General features: G+C 42.7%; 1 protein-coding gene across 1 annotated transcript; it reads left to right on the top strand.

The window, feature by feature from the left end:
- The first annotated feature begins 13,273 nt into the window (after positions 1-13,273).
- Positions 13,274-23,075, top strand: EIF2B5 (eukaryotic translation initiation factor 2B subunit epsilon). Its single transcript, XM_066240987.1, has 16 exons — positions 13,274-13,533; positions 15,440-15,564; positions 16,381-16,566; positions 16,643-16,820; positions 16,910-16,990; positions 17,251-17,328; positions 17,604-17,916; positions 18,804-18,949; positions 19,181-19,322; positions 19,445-19,546; positions 20,211-20,318; positions 20,508-20,598; positions 20,895-21,018; positions 21,595-21,720; positions 22,130-22,240; positions 22,634-23,075. The coding sequence occupies exons 1-16, from the start codon at positions 13,336-13,338 to the stop codon at positions 22,691-22,693; spliced, it is 2,169 nt and encodes a 722-aa protein (XP_066097084.1). The 5' UTR covers positions 13,274-13,335; the 3' UTR covers positions 22,694-23,075.
- The last annotated feature ends 696 nt before the right edge of the window (positions 23,076-23,771 follow it).

Raw genomic sequence — 23,771 nt, 5'->3', positions numbered from 1 at the left:
AAATAACATCAGCATCATAGGGGTTCCTGAAGAAAAAGAGAAAGAACAAGGGTAGAGACTTTGTTCAAACATATCATAGCTGAAAACTTCCCTCAATTAAGGCAGGAAAACATCTCACAAGTTCAAGAAGCACAGAGAACTCCATTAAAGAGAAACCCAAAGAAATCTACACCAAGACACATCATAATTAAAATACCAAAGCTAAGTGATAAAGAGAAAATATTAAAAGCTGCTAGAGAAAAAAAGACTATCACGTACAAAAGAGCCCCCATAAGAAAGACTTCCGACTTCTCAACAGAAACACTTGAGGCCAGAAGGGAATGGCAAGAAATATTCAAAGTAATGCAGAACAAGAGCCTACAACCAAGACTACTTTATTCAGCAAGGCTATTGTTTAAAATTGAAGGAGAAATAAAAAGCTTTCCAGTCAAAAAAAAAACTCAAGAAATTCACTACAACCAAACCAAGGCTACAGGAAATGCTAAGGGGCCTGTTGTAAACCGATCAAAGGAGAAAAAGAGTATAACAAAAGAGGAATACAGTTTTAAAGAATAAAATGGCAATAAGCAATTACATATCAATAATAACCTTAAATGTAAATGGATTAAATGATCCAATCAAAAGAGATAGAGTAGCTGCGTGGATAAGAAAACAGGACCTAGCCTGACCAGGCAGTGGCGCAGTGGATAGAGCATCAGATTGGGATGCAGAGGACCCAGGTTCGAGACCCCAAGGTCGTCACCTTGAGCACAGACTCATCTGGTTTGAGCAAAAGCCTGCCAGCTTGAACCAAAGTCCACTGGCTCAGCAAGGGGTTACCCGGTCTGCTGAAGGCCCGCAGTCAAGGGACATATGAGAAAGCAATCAATGAACAACTAAGGTGTTGCAACATGCAATGAAAAACTAATGATTGATGCTTCTCATCTCTCTCTGTCCCTGTCTATCCCTCTCTCTGACTCTCTCTCTGTCCCTGTAAAAATAAATAAATAAATAAATAAATAAATAAAATATGCATTAAAAAGAAGAGCATCTCACTTCTTAAAAAAGAAAAAAAAAGAAAACAGGACCCATACATATGCTGTCTACAAGAGACACACCTTAAAACAAAAGATGCACATAGACTGAAGATAAAGGATGAAAAAAAAACATTTCATGCAAATGGAAATGAAAAAAAAGCTGGGGTAGCAATACTTATATCAGACAAAATGAACTTTAAGACAAAGGCTATAGTAAGAGATAAAGAAGGTCACTACATAATGATAAAGGAAGCAATCCAACAGGAATATATAACCATTATAAATATCTACACATCTAATATAAGAGCACCTAAATATATAAAGCAGACTTTGATCAATTTAAAGGGCGAGATCAACAACAATACTATAATAGTAGGGGATTTCAATACCCCACTAACATCACTAGATAGATCCTCAAGAAAGAAAATTAACAAAGAAACAGCAGACTTAAAGAACATACTAGATCAACTCAATTTAATAGATATCTTCAGAATCTTTCACCCTAAAGCAGCAGGATATACATTGTATTCAATGCTCATGGTACATTCTCTAGGATAGACCACATGTTAGGGCACAAAAGTGGTCTCAACAAATTTAAGAAATTGAAATCATATCAAGCACTTTCTCTGATCACAATGGCATGAAACTAGAAATCAACCACAATAGAAAAACTAAAAAATACTCAAACACTTGGAAACTAAATAGCATGTTATTAAATAATGAATGGGTTAACAATGAGATCAAAGAAGAAATAAAAGAATTCCTAGAAATGAACGATAACAAGCATACATCAACTCAAAATTTATGGGACACAGCAAAAGCATTCCTGAGAGGGAAGTTCATAGCATTACAGGCATACCTCAAGAAGCTAGAAAAAGCTCAAATAAACAACTTGACCTTGCATCTAAACGAACTAGAAAAAGAACAGCAAGTAAAGCTCAAGGGTAGTAGAAGAAAGGAAATAATAAAGATCAGAGCAGAAATAAATGACATAGACGTTAAAGAAACAATACAGAGGATCAATGAAACCAGGAGTTGGTTCTTTGAAAAGGTAAACAAGATCGATAAACCTTTAACCAGACTCACCAAGAAAAAAAGAGAGAAGACTCAAATAAATAAAATTAGAAATGAGAGTGGAGAAATAACAACCGACACAACAGAAATACAAAATATTGTAAGAAAATACTATGAAGAACTGTATGCCAAAAAACTAGACAACCTAGATGAAATGGACAAATTCCTTGAAACACATAATCTTCCAAAAATCAATCTGGAAGAATCAGAAAACCTAAACAGACCAATTACAACAAATGAGATTGAAACAGTTATCAAAAAACTCCCAAAAAAGAAAAGTCCTGGGCCTGATGGCATCACAAGTCAATTCTACTAAATATTCAAAGAAGAACTAACTCCTATCCTTCTCAAGCTATCTCAAAAAATTCAAGAGGAAGGAAGACTTCCAAGCTCCTTTTATGAGGCGAGTATAATTATGATTCCAAAACCAGGCAAAAACAACACAAAGAAAGAAAATTATAGGCCAACATCCCTGATGAATTTAGATGCTAAAATCCTCAACAAAATATTAGCAAACCAGATACAGCAATATATGAAAAAAATCATACACCATGATCAAGTGGGATTTATTCTTGGGAGGCAAGGCTGGTACAATATTTGCAAATCAATCAATGTGATTCATCAAAGGAATGAGAAAACAAAAGGAAGGAGAAAAACCACATGATAATTTCAATAGATGCAGAAAAGGCATTTGATAAAATCCAGTACCCATTCATGATCAAAACTCTCAGCAAAGTGGGACTACAGGGAACATACCTCAACATGATAAAGGCCATCTATGACAAACCCACAGCCAATATCATACTCAATGGGCAAAAATTATAAGAAATCTCCTTAAGATCAGGAACAAGGTAGGGGTGCCCCTTTTCACCACTCTTATTCAACATAGTTCTGGAAGTCCTAGCCACAGCAATCAGACAAGAAAAAGAAATAAAAGGCATCCAAATTGGAAAAGAAGAAGTAAAACTATCATTATTTGCAGATGATATGATATTGTATATAGAAAACCCTAAAGTCTCAGTCAAAAAACTGCTAGATCTGATAAATGAATTCAGCAAGGTGGCAGGATATAAAATTAGTACTCAGAAATCAGAGGCATTTTTGTACACTAAAAATGAACTGTCAGAAAGAGAAATTAAGAAAGCAATCCCCTTCACCATTGCAACCAAAAAAATAAAGTAACTAGGAATAAATTGAACCAGAGAGATTAAAAACTTGTACTTGGAAAATTATAAAACATTGATAAAAGAAATCAGGGAAGATACAAACAAATAGAAACATATACCATGCTCATGGTTAGGAAGAATAAACACCATTAAAATGTCTATATTACCCAAAGCAATTTATAAATTCAATGCAATACCCATTAAAATATCAATGACTTACTTCAAAGATATAGAACACATATTCTAAAAATTTATATGAAACCAAAAGAGAACACGAATAGCCTCAGCAATCTTGAAAAGGAAGAATATAGTGGGAGATATCACAGTTCCATACATCAAGTTATTCTATAAGGCCATTATACTCAAAACAGCCTGGTACTGGCATAAGAACAGGCATATAGATCAATGGAACAGAACTGAGAACCCAGAAATAAACCCACACTTTCATGGACAATTGATATTTGACAAAGGAGGTAAGATCATACATTGGAATAAAGACAGCCTCTTCAACAAATGGTGTTGGGAAAATTGGAAGCTATCTGCAAAAAAATGAAACTACACCACCAACTTACACCATTCACAAAAATAAACTCAAAATGGATAAAAGACTTAAACGTAAGCTGTAAAACCATAAGCATCTTAGAAGAAAACATAGGCAGTAAGCTCTCTGACATCTCTCGCAGCAATATATTTGCCGATTTATCTCCACAGGCAAGTGAAATAAAAGACAGGATAAACAAATGGGACTATATCAAACTAAAAAGCTTCTGCACAGGCCCTGGCCGGTTGGCTCAGCGGTAGAGCATCGGCCTAGCGTGCAGAGGACCCGGGTTCGATTCCCGGCCAGGGCACACAGGAGAAGCGCCCATTTGCTTCTCCACCCCTCCGCCGCGCTTTCCTCTCTGTCTCTCTCTTCCCCTCCCGCAGCCAAGGCTCCATTGGAGCAAAGATGGCCCGGGCGCGGGGGATGGCTCTGTGGCCTCTGCCTCAGGCGCTAGAGTGGCTCTGGTCGCAACAGGGCGACGCCCAGGATGGGCAGAGCATCACCCCCTGGTGGGCAGAGCATCGCCCCTGGTGGGCGTGCCGGGTGGATCCCGGTCGGGCACATGCGGGAGTCTGTCTGACTGTCTCTCCCTGTTTCCAGCTTCAGAAAAAAGAAAAAGAAAAAAAAAAAAAAAAAGCTTCTGCACAGCTAAAGACAATAAGAACAGAATAAAAAGACAAACTACACAATGGGAGAATATATTTGACAATACGGCCAATAAGGGGTTAATAACCAAAACTTATAAAGAATTTGGAAAACTCAATACCAGGAAGACAAACAATCCAATCAAAAAATGGGAAAAAGAAATGAACAGACACTCTCCAAAGAGGACATACGGATGGCCAAGAGGCATATGAAAAAATGCTCAACATCACTAATTATTAGAGAAATGCAAATTAAAACCACAGTGAGATATCACCTCACACCAGTCAGAATGGCGCTCATCAACAAAACAACACAGAATAAGTGCTGGCAATGATGTGGAGAAAAGGGAACCCTCCTGCACTGCTGGTGGGAATGCAGGCTGGTGCAGCCACTGTGGAAAACAGTATGGAGATTCCTCAAAAAATTAAAAATTGAACAACCTTTTGACCCAGCTATATCACTTTTAGGAATATACTCCAAGAACACCATAGCACTGTTTGAAAAGAAGAAATGCACCCCTATGTTTATGGCAGCATTGTTCACAATAGCAAAGATCTGGAAACAGCCCAAGTGTCTGTCAGTGGACGAGTGGATTAAAAAGCAGTGGTACATATATACTATGGAATACTACTCAGCCATAAGAAATGATGACATCGGATCATTTACAACAACATGGATGGACCTTGATAACATACTGAGCGAAATAAGTAAATCAGAAAAAACTAAGAACTATATGATTCTATGCATAGGTGGGACATAAAAATGAGACTCAGAGACATGGACAAGAGTGTGGGGGTTATGGTGTGGGGGGGAGGAGAGGGATGGGTTGGGGGAGGGGAGGGATGTAAAGAAAACCAGTTAGAAGGTGATGGAAGACAATTGGACTTTGGATGATGGGAATGCAGCATAATCAAATGTCAAAATAACCTAGAGATGTTTTCTCTGAACATATGTACCCTGATTTATCAATGTCACCCCATTAAAATTAATTAAAAAAAACTAAAAAAAATACTTGGGATACAGTAGTGAATAAAACAGACAGGGCCTACTGGATAGGTCAGTTGGTTAGAGCATCATCCCAAAGCACAGAGGTTGCCGGTTCAATCCTCAATCAGGGCACATACAGGAGCAGATGTTCCTGTCTCTCTCCTGCTCTCTCCTTTCTTCTCTTTAAAATCAATTTTTAAAAATTAAAATAAATAAATAAAAATAAAACAGAAAGAAAGACTTCATTTTCACAGAACTTACATTCTAAACTGATTGATATTCAAGACTCTGTTTTGTTTTGTTTTTGTATTTTTCTGAAGTGAGAAGCAGGGAGGCAGAGAGACAGACTCCCGCATGCATCTGACTGGGATCCACCCAGCAAGCCCTTTAGGGGGCGATGCTCTGCCTACCTGGGGCATTGTTCTGTTGCAACTGGAGCCATTCTAGTTGCCTGAGGTGGAGGTCATGGAGCCATCCTCAGCGTCTGGGCCAACGTGCTCCAATGGAACCTTGGCTGAGGGAGAGAAAGAGAAAGAGAGAAAGGAGAGTAGTAGGGATGAAGAAGCAGATGGGCGCTTCTCCTGTGTGCCCTGGCTGGAAATCGAACCCAGGACTTCCTCACGCCGGCCAACCCTCTACCACTGAGACAACTGGTCAGAGCCAAGACTTCTTTTGAAACCTAATACTGATATATTACTTTACAAAAAAAAAAAAAAAACAGAACTGACAGTTGACCAAAAAAATACTAATGTCTTTTAACATATGAAAAAATGTTCAAAACACATTTTCCCCCATACAGATTGGCAAACTGTCCAAACTGTTGGCAATATACACTATGGGGCGAAAGGCACTCTCATATATCGCTTGTATAAGAGCAAAATGGCACAGTTTCCACAGACAGCAATGAATCAGTAGCACCATGAGCAATTAAGCCCCATCAGACTTTGCAGTGAGTTCAACAGCACATCCCCTGCTGTGGAAATTTTATCCAATTTGAACCAGTTACTCTACTTTAAAAAGGAGTTCTAAGAAATAAATGTAAATATATAGAGCGATCAGTAGGAGGATGCTTGTTGCAGCATTGTTAGTAATAGCAAAAATTAAAAAAAAATTAAAAACCTGAATGTTTATCAATCAAGAAATAATTGGATAAATAATGGTATATTCATACTACAGAACAGAATCATTAAAAATAACTAGATTTAGGTGGGGGCACAGTGGATACAGTGTCTACCTGAATGCTGAGGACCCAGATTCGAAACTCTGAGGTCACCAGCTTGAGCGCAGGCTCATCCGGCTTGAGCATGGGCTTACCAATTTTAGAGCGTGATCATTAACATGACCCCATGGTAGCTGGCTTGAGCTCAAAGGTCTGGCTTGAAGCCCAAGGTCATGCTGGCTTGAGTCCAAGTTTGCTGGTTTGAGCAAGGGGTCACTTGCTCTGCTGAAGTGCCCCAGTAAAGGCACATATGAGAAAGCAATCAATGAACAACTAAGATGCTGCAACAAAGAATTGTTGCTTCTCATCTCTCTTCTTGTCTGTCCCTTCTCTTTCTCTCTCTCTCTTAAAAAAAATAACTAGGTTTGTCTACATCATACTATATAGTAAATAAAAATTAAGTTGCAGACAAAATGCACCATCATAATAATAGCTAATACTTAAATTGTGTTGATAATGTGTCAAAAAAGTGTTCTAAGAACTTTTTCTGTTTTATCCCATTTAATCCTCACAACCTTTTAAGGTTAGGTACTATTATTATCTCATTTCAAGAAGAGGAAGTCTAGGCATAGAGAGATTGCAAAATCTGCCCAAGGTTACACAGCTAGTAAATGACAAAGAGCCTGGAATGGAATCCAGGCACTCTGGCTTTGGAGTACCAGCATACAATCACATAATCTCTAAACATACATTTATGTGTGAATATATACATGTATAGGTATTTTAAATAGGTGTATATGGTATGTGCGTGTTTTAGGAGTATATCTACAGATATAGATAGATTGATATGTAAACTTATGAGAGAAATGGAAAGAATACCCACCTAATTATTTTTTTAAATTTTATATATTGATTTGAGAGAGAGAGAGAGAAAGGATGAGGCAGAGGAACAGGAAGCATCAGCTTGCTTCTTGTATGTGCCTTGACCAGGCAAGCCCAGGGTCTTGAACTGGCAACCTCAACATTCCAGGTCGATGCTTTATTCACTGCACCACCACAGGTCAAACCACCAAATTATCCCTAATGGTAATAACTTTGGAGTTTGAGTAGGGTGAGAGAAGTTGGGGGAGGGATTTTTATTTATTTATTTATAGTGTGTGTGTGTGTGTGTGTGTGTGTGTGTGTGTGTGTGATTATGTATTGGTGGTTTTTAGTATCTTTCCAATAAGTTTTATCCAATTTTTTAATTGTGGTAAAATATACATAACATAAATTTTAAAAAAAATTTACTATTTTAACCACTTTTAAGTGTGCAGTTTAGTGACATTAAGTACATTCTCATTGTTGTGTTACTATCACCACCTCCCATCCACATAACTCTTTTATGTGGCAAAACTGAAACTCTGTATCTATTAAATAATAGTTCTTCATTTCCTCTTTTGCCCAGCCCCTGGCAAGCACCATTCTACAATCTGTCTCTATGAACCTGACTATTTCAGATACCTCGTATAAATGGAGTCATACAATATTTGTCTTTTTGTGACTGGCTTATTTCACTCAGCATAATAATATCCTCAAGTTTCATCCATTTTGTAGTCATCATTTCCTTGCCTGACTAGTAGTAGCACAGTGGATAGAGCATCAACCCAGTATGCTGAGGTCCTAGGTTTGAGACCCTGAGGTTGCTGGCTTGAGTGCAGGCTCCTCTGGCTTGGGGTTGCCACCTTGAGTGCAGGATCATCAACACAATACCCTGGCCACTGGTTTGATCCCCAAGGTTGCTGGCTTAAGCTCAAGGTCACTGCCTTGAGCAAGTGGTCACTGGCTCAGCTGGTATCCCCAAGGTCAAGGAACATATGAGAAATCACTCAGTAAACAACTAAGGAGCCACAACTACGAGTTGATGCTTCTCATCTCTTTCCCTTCCTCTCTCTCTCTCTCCCTCTTGCTAAAATAATAGTAATAATAATAATAGTAATAAATTTTCTTACTTTTTTAGGAGGATAGTATTCCATTGTATGTATATACCACATTTTGCTTATCTATTCATCCATCAATGGACACTTGGGTTACTTCCAAGTTTTATCTATTGTGAATAATGCTGCTATGAGTGGGGGTGTATAAATATCTATTTGAGTGCCTGATTTCACTTACTTTGTGTACATATATATCCAGAAGTAGATATATGACAATTCTGGATCAGATGACAATTCTGTTTTATATTTTGGAGAACAACCACATACAAAAGATTTCTACAGTTGAACCTACATGTTTTCCACAGCGCCTGTAACATTTTACATTCCTACTAACAATGCACAAGGATTTCGATTTTTCCACATCCTCACTAATACTTGGTTATTTTCTTATTTTCTGTTTCGTTTTGTTTTGATAGTAGCCAACCTAATGAAGTGGTATCTCACTGTAGTTGGGTGTGTGTGTGTGTGCGTGCGTGTGTGTGACAGAGTCAGAGAGAGACAGAGAGAGGGACAGACAGGAAGGGACAGGGATGAGAAGCATCAATTCTTTGTTGCGGCTCCTTAGTTATTCATTGATTGCTTTTTCATTTGTACCTTAATGGGGGAGGGGTGTATAGCAGACTGAGTGACCCCTTGCTTAAGCCAGCGACCTTGGACTCAAGCTGGTGAGCCTTGCTCAAACCAGATGAGCCTGCGCTCAAGCTGGCGACCTCAGGGTTTCAAACCTTGGTCCTCTGCATCCTAGTTCGACACTCTATCCACTGCGCCACTGCCTGGTCAGGCTTATTGTAGTTTTGATTTTTAATTCCCTAATGATTAGTGATGTTGAGCATTTTTTTTTATGTGCTTATTGGTCATTTATACATCTTCTTTTGAGAAATGTCTACTTAAGACCTTTGCTACCCAGCAATTCCACTTCCAGGAATATATTCAAAGAAACCTGAAACACCAATTCAAGCGAATATATGCACTCCTGTGTTTAGTGCAGTGTTATTTACAATAGCCAAGATTTGGAAGCAGCCTGAATACCCCTCAGTAGATGAATGGATTAAAAAGCTGTGATACATTTACACAATGGAATACTACTTGGCTGTAAAATAAAACAAACAAACAAAATGAAACAAGAAGGAAATCTTGCCTTTTGTGACAGCAAGAATGGACCTGAAGATTATTATGTTAAGTAAAACAAGCCAGTCAGAGAAAGACAAGTACCATATGATTTCACTTACATGTAGAATCTAATGAACAAAATAAACAAACAAAATAGAAACAGACTCATAGATACAAAGTACAGACTGCCAACTGTCAGAGGGGATGGGGATTGGAGGCCGGGTAAAAAAGGTGAAGGGATTAAGCAAAGGAAAAAAGAAACTTATAGACAGGAACAACAGTGGGGGGACTGCAGGAGGGAAAGGGAGTAGGGAAGGTAAGAGGAGGGTCAAGGGGAGATCGATGATGTGTTATAGAATTGTATATCTGAAACCTGTATAATTTAATTAACCAGTGACACCCCAATAAATTCCATTAAAATTAAAATTTTTTAAAAATCTTTGCTCATTTTTATTTTGTTGTTGAGTTAAGTTTTGAAACAAAAAAATCAAGTTAAGATTTTCCCAGAGATCATTCACTAAAACCTTATCTAATCAGCTGTCTACAGAATAAGGCCTGAATTCATCACTCATCACTTTCAGAGGTTCAAGGAGTCATTTAAAAATTTTAGCAATTGGCCTGACCAGGTGATGGCACAGTGAATAGAGTGTTGGACTGGGATGCAAAGGACTCAGGTTTGAAACCCTGAGGTCGCTGGCTTGAGTGCCGACTCATCGCTCATGCAGCTTGTGAGCAGGCTCACCAGTTTGAATGCAGGGTCACTGGCTTGAGCTGGGATCATAGACATGACTCCAAGGTCACTGGCTTGAAGCCCAGGGTCTTTGGCTAGAGCCCAAGGTCGCTGGCTTGAACAAGAGGTCACTTGCTCTGCTATAGCACCGCCACCAGCCTCACTTCCCCCAGGCACATATAAGAAAGCAATCAATGAACAACTAAGGTGCCCCAACTAAGAACTGATGCTTCCTGCCTCTCTCCCTTCCTTCCTGTCTCTCTGTCCCTGTCTGTCGTTCTCTCTGTCTCTGTTACACACAGAAAAAAATTTCAGCAAATGAACCTACTTCCTCACCCATCCTCATTCCTACTCCACCCATGGACTAGTTCACCCTTCCATGGATGTGTGTGTGGGTGCGCACAGGGGTACACGCATGCAAACAGGCAAATCACTACCCCTATTTAATCACCTTTCTTTTCTCTTTCCGCCTGTGGGTTTGTAGGACAGTCTAATACCTTCCTCAACAATGTACATTCATTTATTTAAAACCTTTTACATAGTTGACTTCTGACTTTCCTTCTCCAGGCTAAATTTACCAAAATCCTTAAAAAATGGTTTTCTCCTAGCGCTATCATGAACTAGTAGTGGGAAGAAATGACAGATTCCTTGGTCTCACGAGGATTGAGACAGAGTAGGGTTTCAGTAAATGCTGGTAGGCTGAATGAATGAATAATTGAAGACATCATGAAATAGAAATTTTTATCACCCACACAAGTTGGCAGAAAAATTGCAGAACATGAAGTCACGTAAATCGAGAACTAATACTAGGTCTTCTGCTTACTAGATGAGTGATCGTAACCCCTCGTAGAGTTCAAGAAATGTTTGTTAAATGAATGAATGTTCTCACAGAGACAAGTGACGAATTAAATGAGATAATGCTTGCATCATCCTTGGCCACATCAACACTCAAGTGAATTTGCCCTATTATATCACATTTTGTGTTTATATAGGTAGTAAGTTCCCTGTGTTGTAAAGTACCCAATCCTTAATTCCACGGGTTTTCATAGAGACACCAAGTCCAGATGAGTTTTGAAGAGTTTTATTAAAGGAGGAAATTTATTAAATATGCCGGCCGCATATATCTTACATGGGGCAGCAGTCCCAAATCATGTGTGTCTATAATATTCTAGGGGCTGGTTATATACCTTTAATTATACATGGGTGGGGAAAAAGCCTGACATCATGGCATAAGCTTATAACCTTTGTTTTCACCTATTCAGGTTTGGGAAAAGGATGAAGGGGGGGATGGGACACAATTCATTAGCAAGTTTATAACATCTATCTATAGGATTCATAAAAAGACGCTTTTACATATTAAAACTTACAAGGTAATACAATGGTAAAAATGTCACTTTACATATTAAAAGACATTCCTATATTTTCTAGTGTTCACCTGCCATTCCTTTGTCCAGAGATACATACATTAACTACATGCTTTCAGGAGGGGAGGGGTAGTTTCCATGGGGACAAATGCCTGTAAATGTCCCATGAATATAAGAAAAAATTTAATTTAATCTTTTCTCTTCCTGCACCTGGCTAGCTATTTACTCGCTTCCTTATAGGTGTGGGGAGAGGTCAGAGAATCCAACTCTCTCTTTCCCCTCTGCATTTACAATACAATGCCATCGGCCATCCTGGTTTTGATGCTAATCACACAAGCATAGAAATAACACTTACAAAATCTTTCTGCACGCCTAGCCCAAATTAATAAAATGTTCTTTAAGCTTCCTAAAATATTAATATTAATTCTATAGCTTTTTGGTACCTTACATCACCTGCAGGAAGGGGATGTCCAATGGTGGGATTCAAATAATTTAACAACCTCTTCTATGCCCTAATGTACGTTTTAAATATTAAAAAAAAAAAAGATGCATCAACAGGTAGTTAATTCCATGCATTTAATACTTAAATAAGAACAATTAAAGAGGTACACAAAACTAGATTATAAGAGTTTTAAAATATTAATGAAAAAGTATCAACTAATACCTGACAAAAAACAATAAAACTGTTAAGATATTTCCAATGATAGCTTGGCAAATCCCCTGGCTGTTTGGCACTTTTTCTCTTTCTGTTATATGTTTGTTTACTGAAGTAACAAACGTGAGGGAATTAAAATGTAGTATTTTGTCAAAGGTATAATGAGTTTTATGACATGAAAAAATAAATATTACCAGCATAGTTCCATCAAATTTTATTCATCTATGGATGGAATGAACACTACTAGGGGTGCTTATAATACGCTGTTGTGCAAATGAACGTTAAAAAAGAGTGAGGAATGTAAATTTGTGATTTCCACGTTGGGCAGCTGCCCAGGTGCCCATCTTAGAACTCTGGTTACAAGTGCCATTTTAACAACTGGTTCTCAGAACTCAACAGAAAATCAGGTATTGGTTCAGCTGAAGCGATGGGAACCCGCTGAGTCCCACCACTGGGCATATCTGACTTGGTTTAGAACTCACCAAAGTTCCGGGTCATACTAGGTGATTAGAATGACAGAAGAGTACAATTTTTAATGTGCTCGGGGCGGGGAAGATTATATATTCCTAATGGATCTGGTCCCTTCGCAGAGACCACAAGTCTCATTATCTTGCAAGAATCTCAGTTTGTTCATGAACAAATGAAGGCCTACTAGCAGGTGGAGTCTGCGGTGCATCACCTTCAGCGTTTCAAGAGGTCAAGTTCGCGGCAGCCGAGACCCACGCCTGGCTTGCAGCTGCTGAGCCCTTTGACAGCGGGGCGCCTAAGTGAGACGCGTGCGCACTCTTCTCTCCTTGTCTCCTCCCACTCTCCCTTTATTAGTGCTTCGCGTTTAGAGTACTGAGTCCTTTTTGTCCTCCACTGCGTACGGTGTCGGTTTTCGTGCGGAAGTGGTGGCCGTGAGAGAAGATGGCGGCTACTGTGGTGGTTCCCCCTGGTGCGGTGTCCAGTCGGGCCACCAAGCGCAATGTCTGCGGGCCAGGAGGCGGTGGCGGCGCTGGGGGAGCCCGGGGGGCGGAGGAGGAACCGCCGCCGCCCCTACAAGCAGTTCTGGTGGCAGATAGCTTCGACCGCCGCTTCTTCCCCATCTCCAAGGACCAGCCTCGGGTGAGCGCCGTGCGCGAGAGCAGCCAGAGGCCCGTCGTGGTGGGGCTGGAGCTCTTTATCCTTTCGTCTGCCTAGGGAGGCGTGCTCTGGGAGGACGTGTATCCAACCTCTTTCCCTGAAATCGGGTTTACCTGGTTAGGAGGAAGGCAGACAGACTGTCTAAAGCCCTGATGAGTGGCTGACAGATTAGGTAGTGCTGTCTACCTCAGGTTTGGGACGCATGCAGAGGACTAACTTGTAGAAACAGTGCTTGTGAGAAGCCTACATGCGGGAATTCAACGCCCCAAGAGGAGGCTGCACGCCCTCTAAAGATAAACGGAGGGGAAAAAAAAGAGGTCCTTAGGTGAAAGGGCACCTCCTTTTACCCACAACATGGAGGTCATATGCCTAAAAAAAGGACAGACTAATCTGATCCCGTATTAACAGCTGTTTTGGATCTTGGTACGGTGTGCTTTTTTCCCTTCCAGGTTTTAATGACAGCCAGTACTACCTGTCTTAAAGGAGGATAGAACCGGTTTAGTGGCTGGTTACCACCAGCCTCTGTCTTGTTGTCTAGACCAGTGATTTAAAACCATTTTCATCTCAGGGCACACATAATAAGCTAATTACTAAAATTCTGCGGCACACCAAAAAAATATATTTTTTGCCATCCGACCAAAAAAAGGGGGTATGATCTTGATTCAGCTATTGTGTTTGCTGTTGTTATTTTTCAGATTTGACAATCTAAGAAAAAAGAGGTCCATGCCTTTGACTAAATAGTCAGGTGTTGCATGTTTTAAAACTTCTTGGGCCTGACCAGGCGATGGAGCAATAGGTAGAGCATGGGACTAGATGTGGATGACCCAGGTTCAAAACCCGGAGGTCGCTGCCTTGAGCGTGGGATCATAGACATGACCATGAGGTCACTGGCTTGAGCAACGGGTCACTTGCCCTACTGTAGTTCCCCCCACCCCCCACCCCCAACAAGGCACATAGGAGAAAGCAATCAGTGAACAACTAAGCAGCCACAACGAAGAACTGATGCTTCTCTCTCTCTCCCTTCCTGTCTGTCCCTATCTGTGTGTGTGTGTGTCTGTCTCTCTCTCTCTCTCTTTCACACACACACACACACACACACACACACACTGTTGGGGCACACTGGTTGGAAATCCCTGGTCTGGACATTAGGGAATTGGGCTGAGCTAGTCCTGGGGATTGCTGGGTCATTGAACCATCCCTCGTTCAAAAAGAGTGAACTGTATTCAGTTCAGAGAAAATTCTTAACTCCTCTCTCCAGCAGAAAGCCTAAGGTCTGTTCATTTTGGACAGGTGATTGAGGTTGGCTAGACCTGGACTCTTAAAAGGGATCAAGGAAGGAAATTTTATGGGGAAAAGGCCTTAGTGATGCTTAAATTTCTGGAGATATTACTGATTTCCAGTAATCTCCTTTTCCAGAGGTGGTCTCCTATTCTATAGCAGCTCTGTGTTTAATGCTAAGCAATTAGATTCTATCCTTACTATATCCAGATTGCAACACCTTAGACTCTAATGCTTAGAGCATGCTATAAACATTAAAGGCAGAAGCCTGATTACTTTTAAGTTGGAAAGATAAAACTATAGTGTTTGGAAAAAGTGATATAGTAGTGAAAATTCTGGTTGTAGTGGGAGAAAGAATGGTTCACAGAGGCCCAGATTCAAGAGTTCATTCACATTTGCCTGGCCAGTGGTGATGCAGTGGATAAAGCGTCAATCTGGAATGCTGTGGTCACCGGTTCAAAACCCTGGGCTTGCCTGGTCAAGGCACATACAGGAAGCAACTACGATGAATTGATGCTTCCCGCTTCTCCCTCCGTCTTTTTCTCTTCCTCCTCTCTCTAAAAATCAATAAATAAAATCTAAAAGAAAGACTTCATCTCCTGCCCTCCAGGTCCTCTTGCCCCTGGCCAACGTGGCACTAATTGACTACACTCTGGAATTTCTGACTGCCACAGGTGTACAGGAAACCTTTGTCTTTTGTTGCTGGAAGGCTGCTCAAATCAAGGAACACTTACTGTAAGGCCCTGTAATTTTTCTTTCCTTGTTTCACCATTTTTTCTTAGTTTTCCTACGATAAATATAACTAAATAAGGGGAAATTGTGAGGGGATAATGTCTCTTTGGATCCTATGATAAAGTCTAAGGGTATTTTCTTAACTTGTTAGGAGGTGAGCAGCTGAAACTGATGAAGATTAAAGAATAACTTTGGGGTTTTTCTGACTCTTAAATTTTGGCCCCAGTGGGTTTTACTTTTTATTTAATGGCTCCAACATGGAATTTGTAAGAGTAACATGTTTGTTTTTCCACTGAGCTTCTAAATAATGAGCTGTTCCTCATCTTTGCATTCACAGTGCCTAGCTTAACACCAAGCACATACTGAGCACTTAACAAATGTTTGGTGAAATATTCTTGAAAAAGAGTAAACGTCAAGATTCATGGAGGCTTAGGAAATAAAGACGTGGATATTAGCATAGTCTCCATTAGACAGCTCCTCAATTTGGTCTGAGTTTTGGAAAAAGAAAAGTGTATTCCTAGGAAACTTGTGTATCCTGAGTCTCAGCAGCATTTTGAATTCAAATCCATGTTTGGGCACAGGGTTCAGGCTATGGAGAGGAAATAACCATGTTTCTCTGACCCATAAAACAAGCCTGGTAGCAGAGGATGCTGAAACCATTAATTATAGTTCATAAATCTCTTTGAAGTTGAGGATGCTGGCCGGAACCCAAAAAAGCCATAAAGAAGGAATATCAGTGTTAAATGGGGGAGAAAAACAAGTAAGCACTACATGATCTTTATGCTTGATTTACTCATTCCCTTCACCCACTTCCTTTAGAAAATCTAAGTGGTGCCGCCCTACATCCCTCAATGTGGTTCGAATAATGACGTCAGAGCTATATCGATCACTGGGGGATGTTCTCCGTGATGTTGATGCCAAGGCCTTGGTGCGCTCTGACTTCCTTCTGGTGTATGGGGACGTCATCTCAAACATCAATGTTTCCAGAGCCCTGGAGGAACACAGGTCAGGATGGGAAAATAGTGGGGACAACAGTTTTGGACCAGCAGTGCCTTAAGGCCCTCTCTCCTATCCTTTGTAGGTTGAGGCGAAAGCTAGAAAAAAATGTATCTGTGATGACGATGATCTTCAAGGAGTCATCCCCCAGTCACCCAACTCGTTGCCATGAGGACAATGTGGTAGTGGCTGTGGATAGTACCACAAATCAGGTTCTCCATTTTCAGAAGACCCAAGGACTTCGACGGTTTTCTTTTCCTCTGGTGTGTGGGTATCTGGGCTCCTTAAGTTGGGAAAGTGACAAGATTCAGCAAGAAGGACAGGTTAAAGTCCTTGTAACTTCTCTCCACAGAGCTTATTTGGGGGCAGTGGAGATGGAGTGGAGATTCGCTACGATTTACTGGATTGTCATATCAGCATCTGCTCTCCTCAGGTGAGCCCTTCAGGGCCAGGAGTGCACATCAGAGAGGAGAACTCTGAGGTTGTATTACTCCCCCTAGAATGCCAGGGTGTGTTTCTTCTCCCTCTTTTTCTTATCTGTTCTGCAGCAAATAGTTGCTGTCATCATGACCCCAATATTGGGAGCCTGTTGGGGATTCTGGCCCATGTCACTGTCATAGGGTTTCTTAGGGCTTATCTTTGCTTCCAGAGAATAGTACTTAACCTTGCCCCCATCTGCTTTTCCCTCCACAGGTAGCTCAACTCTTTACAGACAACTTTGACTACCAAACTCGGGATGACTTTGTGCGAGGCCTCTTAGTGAATGAGGAGGTAAGAAAAGGCTCCCAATGCTTCTTTAAAAGAGGGCTAAGATTTTATCTCATGTAGATAATATTTGGTTCTCTTTGTGTTTTATTGAGCCTTAGGAGGGAGGAAAATAGCTGGGGTAAGGGGCAAGCAGTACACAGAAGTCTCAGGCCATTTGGCTATGACATTGAGAGGCAGAGGGGAACTTAAGAAGGTAAGAGAAGTGTTATACCTGGGGGTGTTCTTCCTCTCTTGCTTGCTTGGGTGACTTGCTTGCTTGCTTCCTTGTCCTTATTCAGATCCTAGGGAACCAGATCCACATGCACGTGACAACTAGGGAATATGGTGCCCGCGTCTCCAACCTACACATGTATGCAGCTGTCTGCACTGATGTCATCCGCCGATGGGTCTACCCTCTCACCCCAGAGGCAAACTTCACTGACAACACAACTCAGAACTGCACTCATTCCCGGCATAACATCTACCGAGGGAGTGAAGTCAGCCTGGGCCATGGCAGCATCCTGGAGGAAAATGTGCTTCTGGGCTCTGGCACTGTCATTGGCAGCAATTGCTTTATCACCAACAGTGTCATTGGCCCTGGCTGTCACATTGGTGAGCACAGATGGGGAAGTCAAGCCAGCCATCCTAGGAGCAGCAACCTGGGGAGGCCCAAGTCTCCAGAAAAGGAAACAGAGGAATAGTCCTTGAGAATAAAGAACTAGAGAGGCTACCTTAATAAAGGAGGGAGCAGAGATATAAAAATAGTAATGCTTTAATTTGTGGCCTTGAGCTTCTTACTGGATGATTCTTCACATTACAGGGTCCCTATATTCATATTCAGGTCCAAGTGGCTAATTTTCATGCAATAATAACATCTGTGCATTACAGCTTACAAAGACCATTTGCATGTATTATTTCATTTAATCCTCACTAAAACTTTGTGAAGTAGATATTTATCCCATTTATAGATAAGCAGACTGGCTCAAAGAGGTTGTCTCTCCCCAGCTGTAGCTGATAAGAGGCAGTACTAGGACTTGAATCTGAATATTCTGATTATTAAGTTTAGTGTTCTGTTTACTGTATCATACTGCCTGGTTAACTCTTGGTGACTCACTTTGGATGTAGGAATGTGATACTTTAAAGGAACTTCCCCTTTTAAAAAACAACAATAAGATTCTAATTCTAAATGTATAAGAAGAGGTAGAATAGATATAGACATTATTCCAATAAGGTTGTTGGGTCCTAGGGGTTTTCAGGTTCATAAGTCCTATGTGATAGTCTGTAACTGTCGTAAACCTGGTAGAGGATGGTCAGGCTGAGCAATGTTCTACTCTAAAGCCTGGGCTTACTGGGGAAGAGGGTATTTCTGGTGAGTTGGGGGATGGAGTATTTGAGCTGGGTGAGAGCTGTGCTAGTGTCAGTCAGCCGTGTCTTCCAGGAATGGCCCTGGTCTGGAGTTGAGCCCTGAGTGACCAGAAGTCCTTCCTGTCCTGAGCCAGGTGATAACGTGGTGCTGGATCAGGCCTACCTGTGGCAGGGTGTTCGAGTGGCTGCTGGAGCACAAATCTATCAGTCTCTGCTTTGTGACAATGCTGAGGTCAAGGAGCAAGTTATATTGAAGCCACGCTGTGTCCTCACTTCCCAGGTGAGAACCTGTTACATACTGCACACAGGCCCCAAACTGAGTAGTGGTCATGCTGAGCCAGAAGGGGCCTCTGTCCAACTATAATCCAGCCTGAATAGAGAGTCCAGATCCAGTGGTTTCATTTGCCTTCCACTTGGCATAGTAACTCTCATTGTCACCCTCACTGTCAAGATGTACTTTTCCACAACACACTAATGAGTCTGTGCCACCCACTCCTGTTTTCTTCCCTAGGTGGTAGTGGGCCCAGACATCACACTGCTTGAGGGCTCGGTAATCTCTTTGCACCCTCCAGATACAGAGGAAGATGAGGATGATAGCCAGTTCAGTGATGATTCTGGGGCTGACCAAGAAAAGGAGAAAGTGAAGCTGAAAGGTGTGAGATTCAGCAGGTGTGGGGCATCTGTGTGTGTCTCTGCCCCATACAAAAACCCGTGTTTCCTCCTGGAGGGATTGGGACTTCTCTTGGGTCTCTGCTAAAGATTCGTTCCTTTCCAGGTTACAATCCAGCAGAAGTTGGAGTTGCAGGCCAGGGCTACCTCTGGAAAGCTGCAGACATTAACATGAAAGAAGAAGAAGAACTACAGCAGAGTCTATGGGGTGAGCTAGGCCTTATTCCTGTAACACACACACACCTTCTCTTTTTTTTTTTTTTTTTTTTCATTTTTCTGAAGCTGGAAACGGAGTGACAGTCAGACAGACTCCTGCATGCGCCCAACCGGGATCCACCCAGCACGCCCACCATGGGGCAACGCTCTGCCCACCAGGGGGCGATGCTCTGCCCATCCTGGGCGTCTCCATATTGCGACCAGAGACACTCTAGCGCCTGAGGCAGAGGCCACAGAGCCATCCCCCGCGCCCGGGCCATCTTTGCTCCAATGGAGCCTTGGCTGCCGGAGGGGAAGAGAGAGACAGAGAGGAAAGCGCAGCGGAGGGGTGGAGAAGCAAATGGGCGCTTCTCCTGTGTGCCCTGGCCGGGAATCGAACCCGGGTCCTCCGCACACTAGGCCAACGCTCTACCGACACACCTTCTCTAAATCAGACTATTTTGAAAGAGAGTGAACACTTCAGAGTCAGGCTACTTGTCCACTGTTGCTTTATTCATGCAGACTGGGCATATATACTGCTCACAAAAATTAGGGGATATTTCAAAATGAATATGAAGCTATAATATATCCCCTAATTTTTGTGGGCAGTATATATGAGTCTCTATCAATGGCTCTTTCCTTATTTTTCTTTTTTCTCAATGTTTATGGATTATCAGGAGTCACAATCAACATGGAAGAAGAGAGTGAAACTGAAAGTGAGCGAAGTATGGATTCTGAGGACCTGGATAGCCGGGCAGGCTCCCCACAGATGGATGACATCAAAGGTGCATGGCCCGGGAGCAAGCAGTGTCTTGGGACAAAAAAGGAAAATCTCCAGTTTACTCTTTACTTGGATCAACTAGCCATAGACTTGTGTTCCTCCCAGGAAGGGTTTGGTATAAAGTCAGGACTAGATGGCCAGACACATTCTGGAGTGATGTAGGCCCACAAACTTATTCTTGCTTTTATTTTAGTGTTCCAGAATGAAGTCCTTGGAACACTGCAGCGCGGCAAGGAGGAGAACATTTCTTGTGACAATCTAATCCTAGAGATCAACTCTCTCAAGTAAGAGCCACAGTCCCTATTTTCTTCTCCTCGGGTAATCCCAAGCAAATAGAGGTTCTCCCTGTTCCTTCCCCACATAGGAGCCTGTTCCCTTGGCATCCCAAGTGGACAAAGCCAGTAGCATTTGGAGCAAGGAGAATACTAAGTTTTTGCCTTAGCATAGATTCCTCCTTCCAAAATCCTCCCCTTCCATGTTGTTCCATCTGACTTCGTCTTCCTGTGTCCTGCCAAAGTCAGTGCTATAGCGTGCTGAAAGGGCCAGGGAAGGCCCTGGCGTCACCACAGTCTCCCTGCAGGTATGCCTACAACATAAGCCTAAATGAAGTGATGCACGTACTGAGCCACGTGGTCCTGGAGTTCCCCCTGCAGCAGATGGATTCCCTGCTTGACCCAAACCGCTACTGTGCCCTGCTGCTTCCCGTGAGCAAAGATTGGGGCTGGGTACAAGGGGTTGGGTGGAGGCAGATACACATCCTTGCTGTGGCGACTTGAAAAGAAACCAAGAGTAGAGAAGGTCTTGTTGTAGGATATTATGTTACTCGCCGTTTCTTCTCACCTCTGGAAGCAGATTGGATTCTGGAGCAGCCTTGGTAGGACTAGAGGAGTTAGGTTCAATACTGAGTGGCCTTCGAGACTCCAGGCTTCAGACCGTACCAGACCTCAAAGGTGTATCCAGAAGAGACCTAGACTTTCAGACTGACTGTAAATTATTTGACCTGGAATGAGATCAACCCGTAGTCTGGGAATAGGTTTTCTTTTGAGGCAGCATCCATATCTGACCCCCTTTCACCAACCTTCCCTGGGGAACCTCATTTTCCCCAACCTTGACTGCTAACAATTCCTAAGTCTCTCTGACGTGACCACAAGGCCTGTATCATCTCTCTCGTCTTCCTAGATCATGAAAAATGCATGTTTCCAGTATTGATTGTCTTTGCTGTTCAAGTGTAGGCACATGCCCAAGAATATACTGCAACTCCATTCTCCTTTCTTCCATAGCTGCTCAAGGCCTGGAGCCCTGTTTTTAGGAACTACATAAAGCGTGCAGCTGATCATTTGGAAGCACTGGCAGCCATTGAGGACTTTTTCCTGGGTCATGAAGCTCTTGGTACTTCTGTGGCCAAGGTGAATACCACCTCAAGCTTCATATTCCTGCATTTGCTTTGAAACAGGCCTTGATGACCTCCATGGAATGACACAAAACAGAATGACATGAACCCAGTATGAAGTTTGGTACAGCACTGTCCACCCCTGGTATTGTGCGCGTCGCGGGGACAGTACAGCGTGGACAGGCTAGAAAGTTGCCCTGGGAACGTGCAAAGCACTACTCAGCAATAGCTACAGAAGTTGTACCTGTCCCAGGGCCACAGAGACCAGCATACTCCTATCTGTTTTGGAGGAGGCTTCCTCAGAAGGAAGCTGAGAACCTGGTAGAGAAAGGTTCTGAGCTCTTACCTCCTCTTCCTTCCTCTGTTATCCACTATATCTTGCTGGACTCTGCATGGTCCCTGAGATCTCTGCTGGCCTTCTGCAGGTTCTGATGGCTTTCTACCAGCTGGAGATCCTGGCTGAGGAAACCATCCTGAGCTGGTACAGCCAAAGGGATACAATTGACAGGGGCCAGCAGTTGCGTAAGAACCAGCAGGTGAGTCAGGCTGTCCTCACCATGGTGGTTGTCTGGCTTCCTGGCCCTTGGCCGGCAGGTTGGTTGGTCCCTGGGACTCTGGTTGTTCAAGCTGTTTATCCACTGAGGAGGGCGGGGGGGCTCTGTGTGGCTCCGTCAGCAGCCCCCACTGAGGAGAGCAGGGGGGCTCTGTGCGGCTCCATCAGCAGCCCCCACCGAGGAGGGAGGGGGGGGGCTCTGTGCAGCTCCGTCAGCAGCCCCCACCGAGGGGGGGGCTCTGTGCGGCTCCGTCAGCAGCTCCCACTGAGGAGAGTGGGGGAGCTCTGGGCGGCTCCGTCAGCAGCCCCCACCGAGGAGGGCGGGGGGGGGGCTCTGTGCCTCTCCGTCAGCAGCCCCCACTCTACTTTCTTCCAGCTGCAGAGGTTCATCCAGTGGCTAAAGGAGGCAGAAGAGGAGTCGTCTGAAGATGACTGAGGTCGTACTGCCTGCTCCTGTGGGTGTGGGTAAAGGCCCTCCTGGCTTCTGGGCCAGGGCAAGTGGGAAGCTAGTAGAAGAACATGAGAGACCACATCCTGGCTGAGATTTAAAGAGCAGAAGCTGGAACTCCAGTATTCCTCCCGCTGCCAGCAATCACGTGCCTCGCATCCTGACTGGGGAGTTGGGATGAGGGGAGTTGGGATGGAACAAAACTCTGCCTGAGGAGGAGCTAGGCAGGCCCTGCAGTTAGAGGAAGGCCAGAGGCACAGCTGGGTGCTTTGGCTTTCCCTTAGGAAATAGCAGAGAGCCACTGGCCATCTCTGCTGCTTGTATTTGTTAATATTAAAAAAGAGAGGGGATGTGTTTGGTTTCTCTCCAACTCTGACTGATCAGCTGTTGAAGTAGGTGATCAAGGTGTTCTAAACCTCTGACATGGCAGCCTTTCCTTAACACCTGGGGGAGAGGGGTTGTTACGTCTAGTAGGTGGTACTGTGGTGCCTCAGTAATTGACCACTGCCATGGCTCATAGGTAATAGAGGACCTAGACTCTTCTAGCCTCTGTGGACCGATTTGTGGTCCTGAAGTAGCATGCCTGAGCCTGTTCCAGAAAGCATCCTAATCCAAGCACTTTTCTGCAAGAAAGTGATGATGTCAAGCGTGTGTAACCACCTGCCAGCCGCTCATGCCTTGTCCAGTTGATCCAGTACTACTTACTACTTTCAGGGAAGCTGGGCTACTCTTCAACTTAAAAATAAGGAAATTTACTCAAGGTTTCATCACTCTTGAGGGATAGAGCTAAGGATTTGAGCCTCATAATTCAGAATAATTTTGGCTTCAGATTTAATGTCTAGATGAAGGGAAATTGCCCCCAGGGCTAATATAACCCCAAGCCAGCAGTGGATATCTTAAGAACAGGAATATCCTGCAAAATGGGTTTTCCTCTAATATTGAAAGTGTTTACTATGTGTAACAGGCATTTTGCTAAAAACAACTTACGTGTTATTTTAGTTAACCTTAAGAGAGGTCCCATAACTCGTAACTGATAGAGCCAGGATTCTAGAACTGAGTTTGTCAC

The sequence above is a fragment of the Saccopteryx bilineata genome, chromosome 8, assembly GCF_036850765.1.
Source record: "Saccopteryx bilineata isolate mSacBil1 chromosome 8, mSacBil1_pri_phased_curated, whole genome shotgun sequence".
Lineage (NCBI taxonomy): Eukaryota > Metazoa > Chordata > Mammalia > Chiroptera > Emballonuridae > Saccopteryx > Saccopteryx bilineata.
This window is presented reverse-complemented; position numbering and strand designations above follow the sequence as displayed.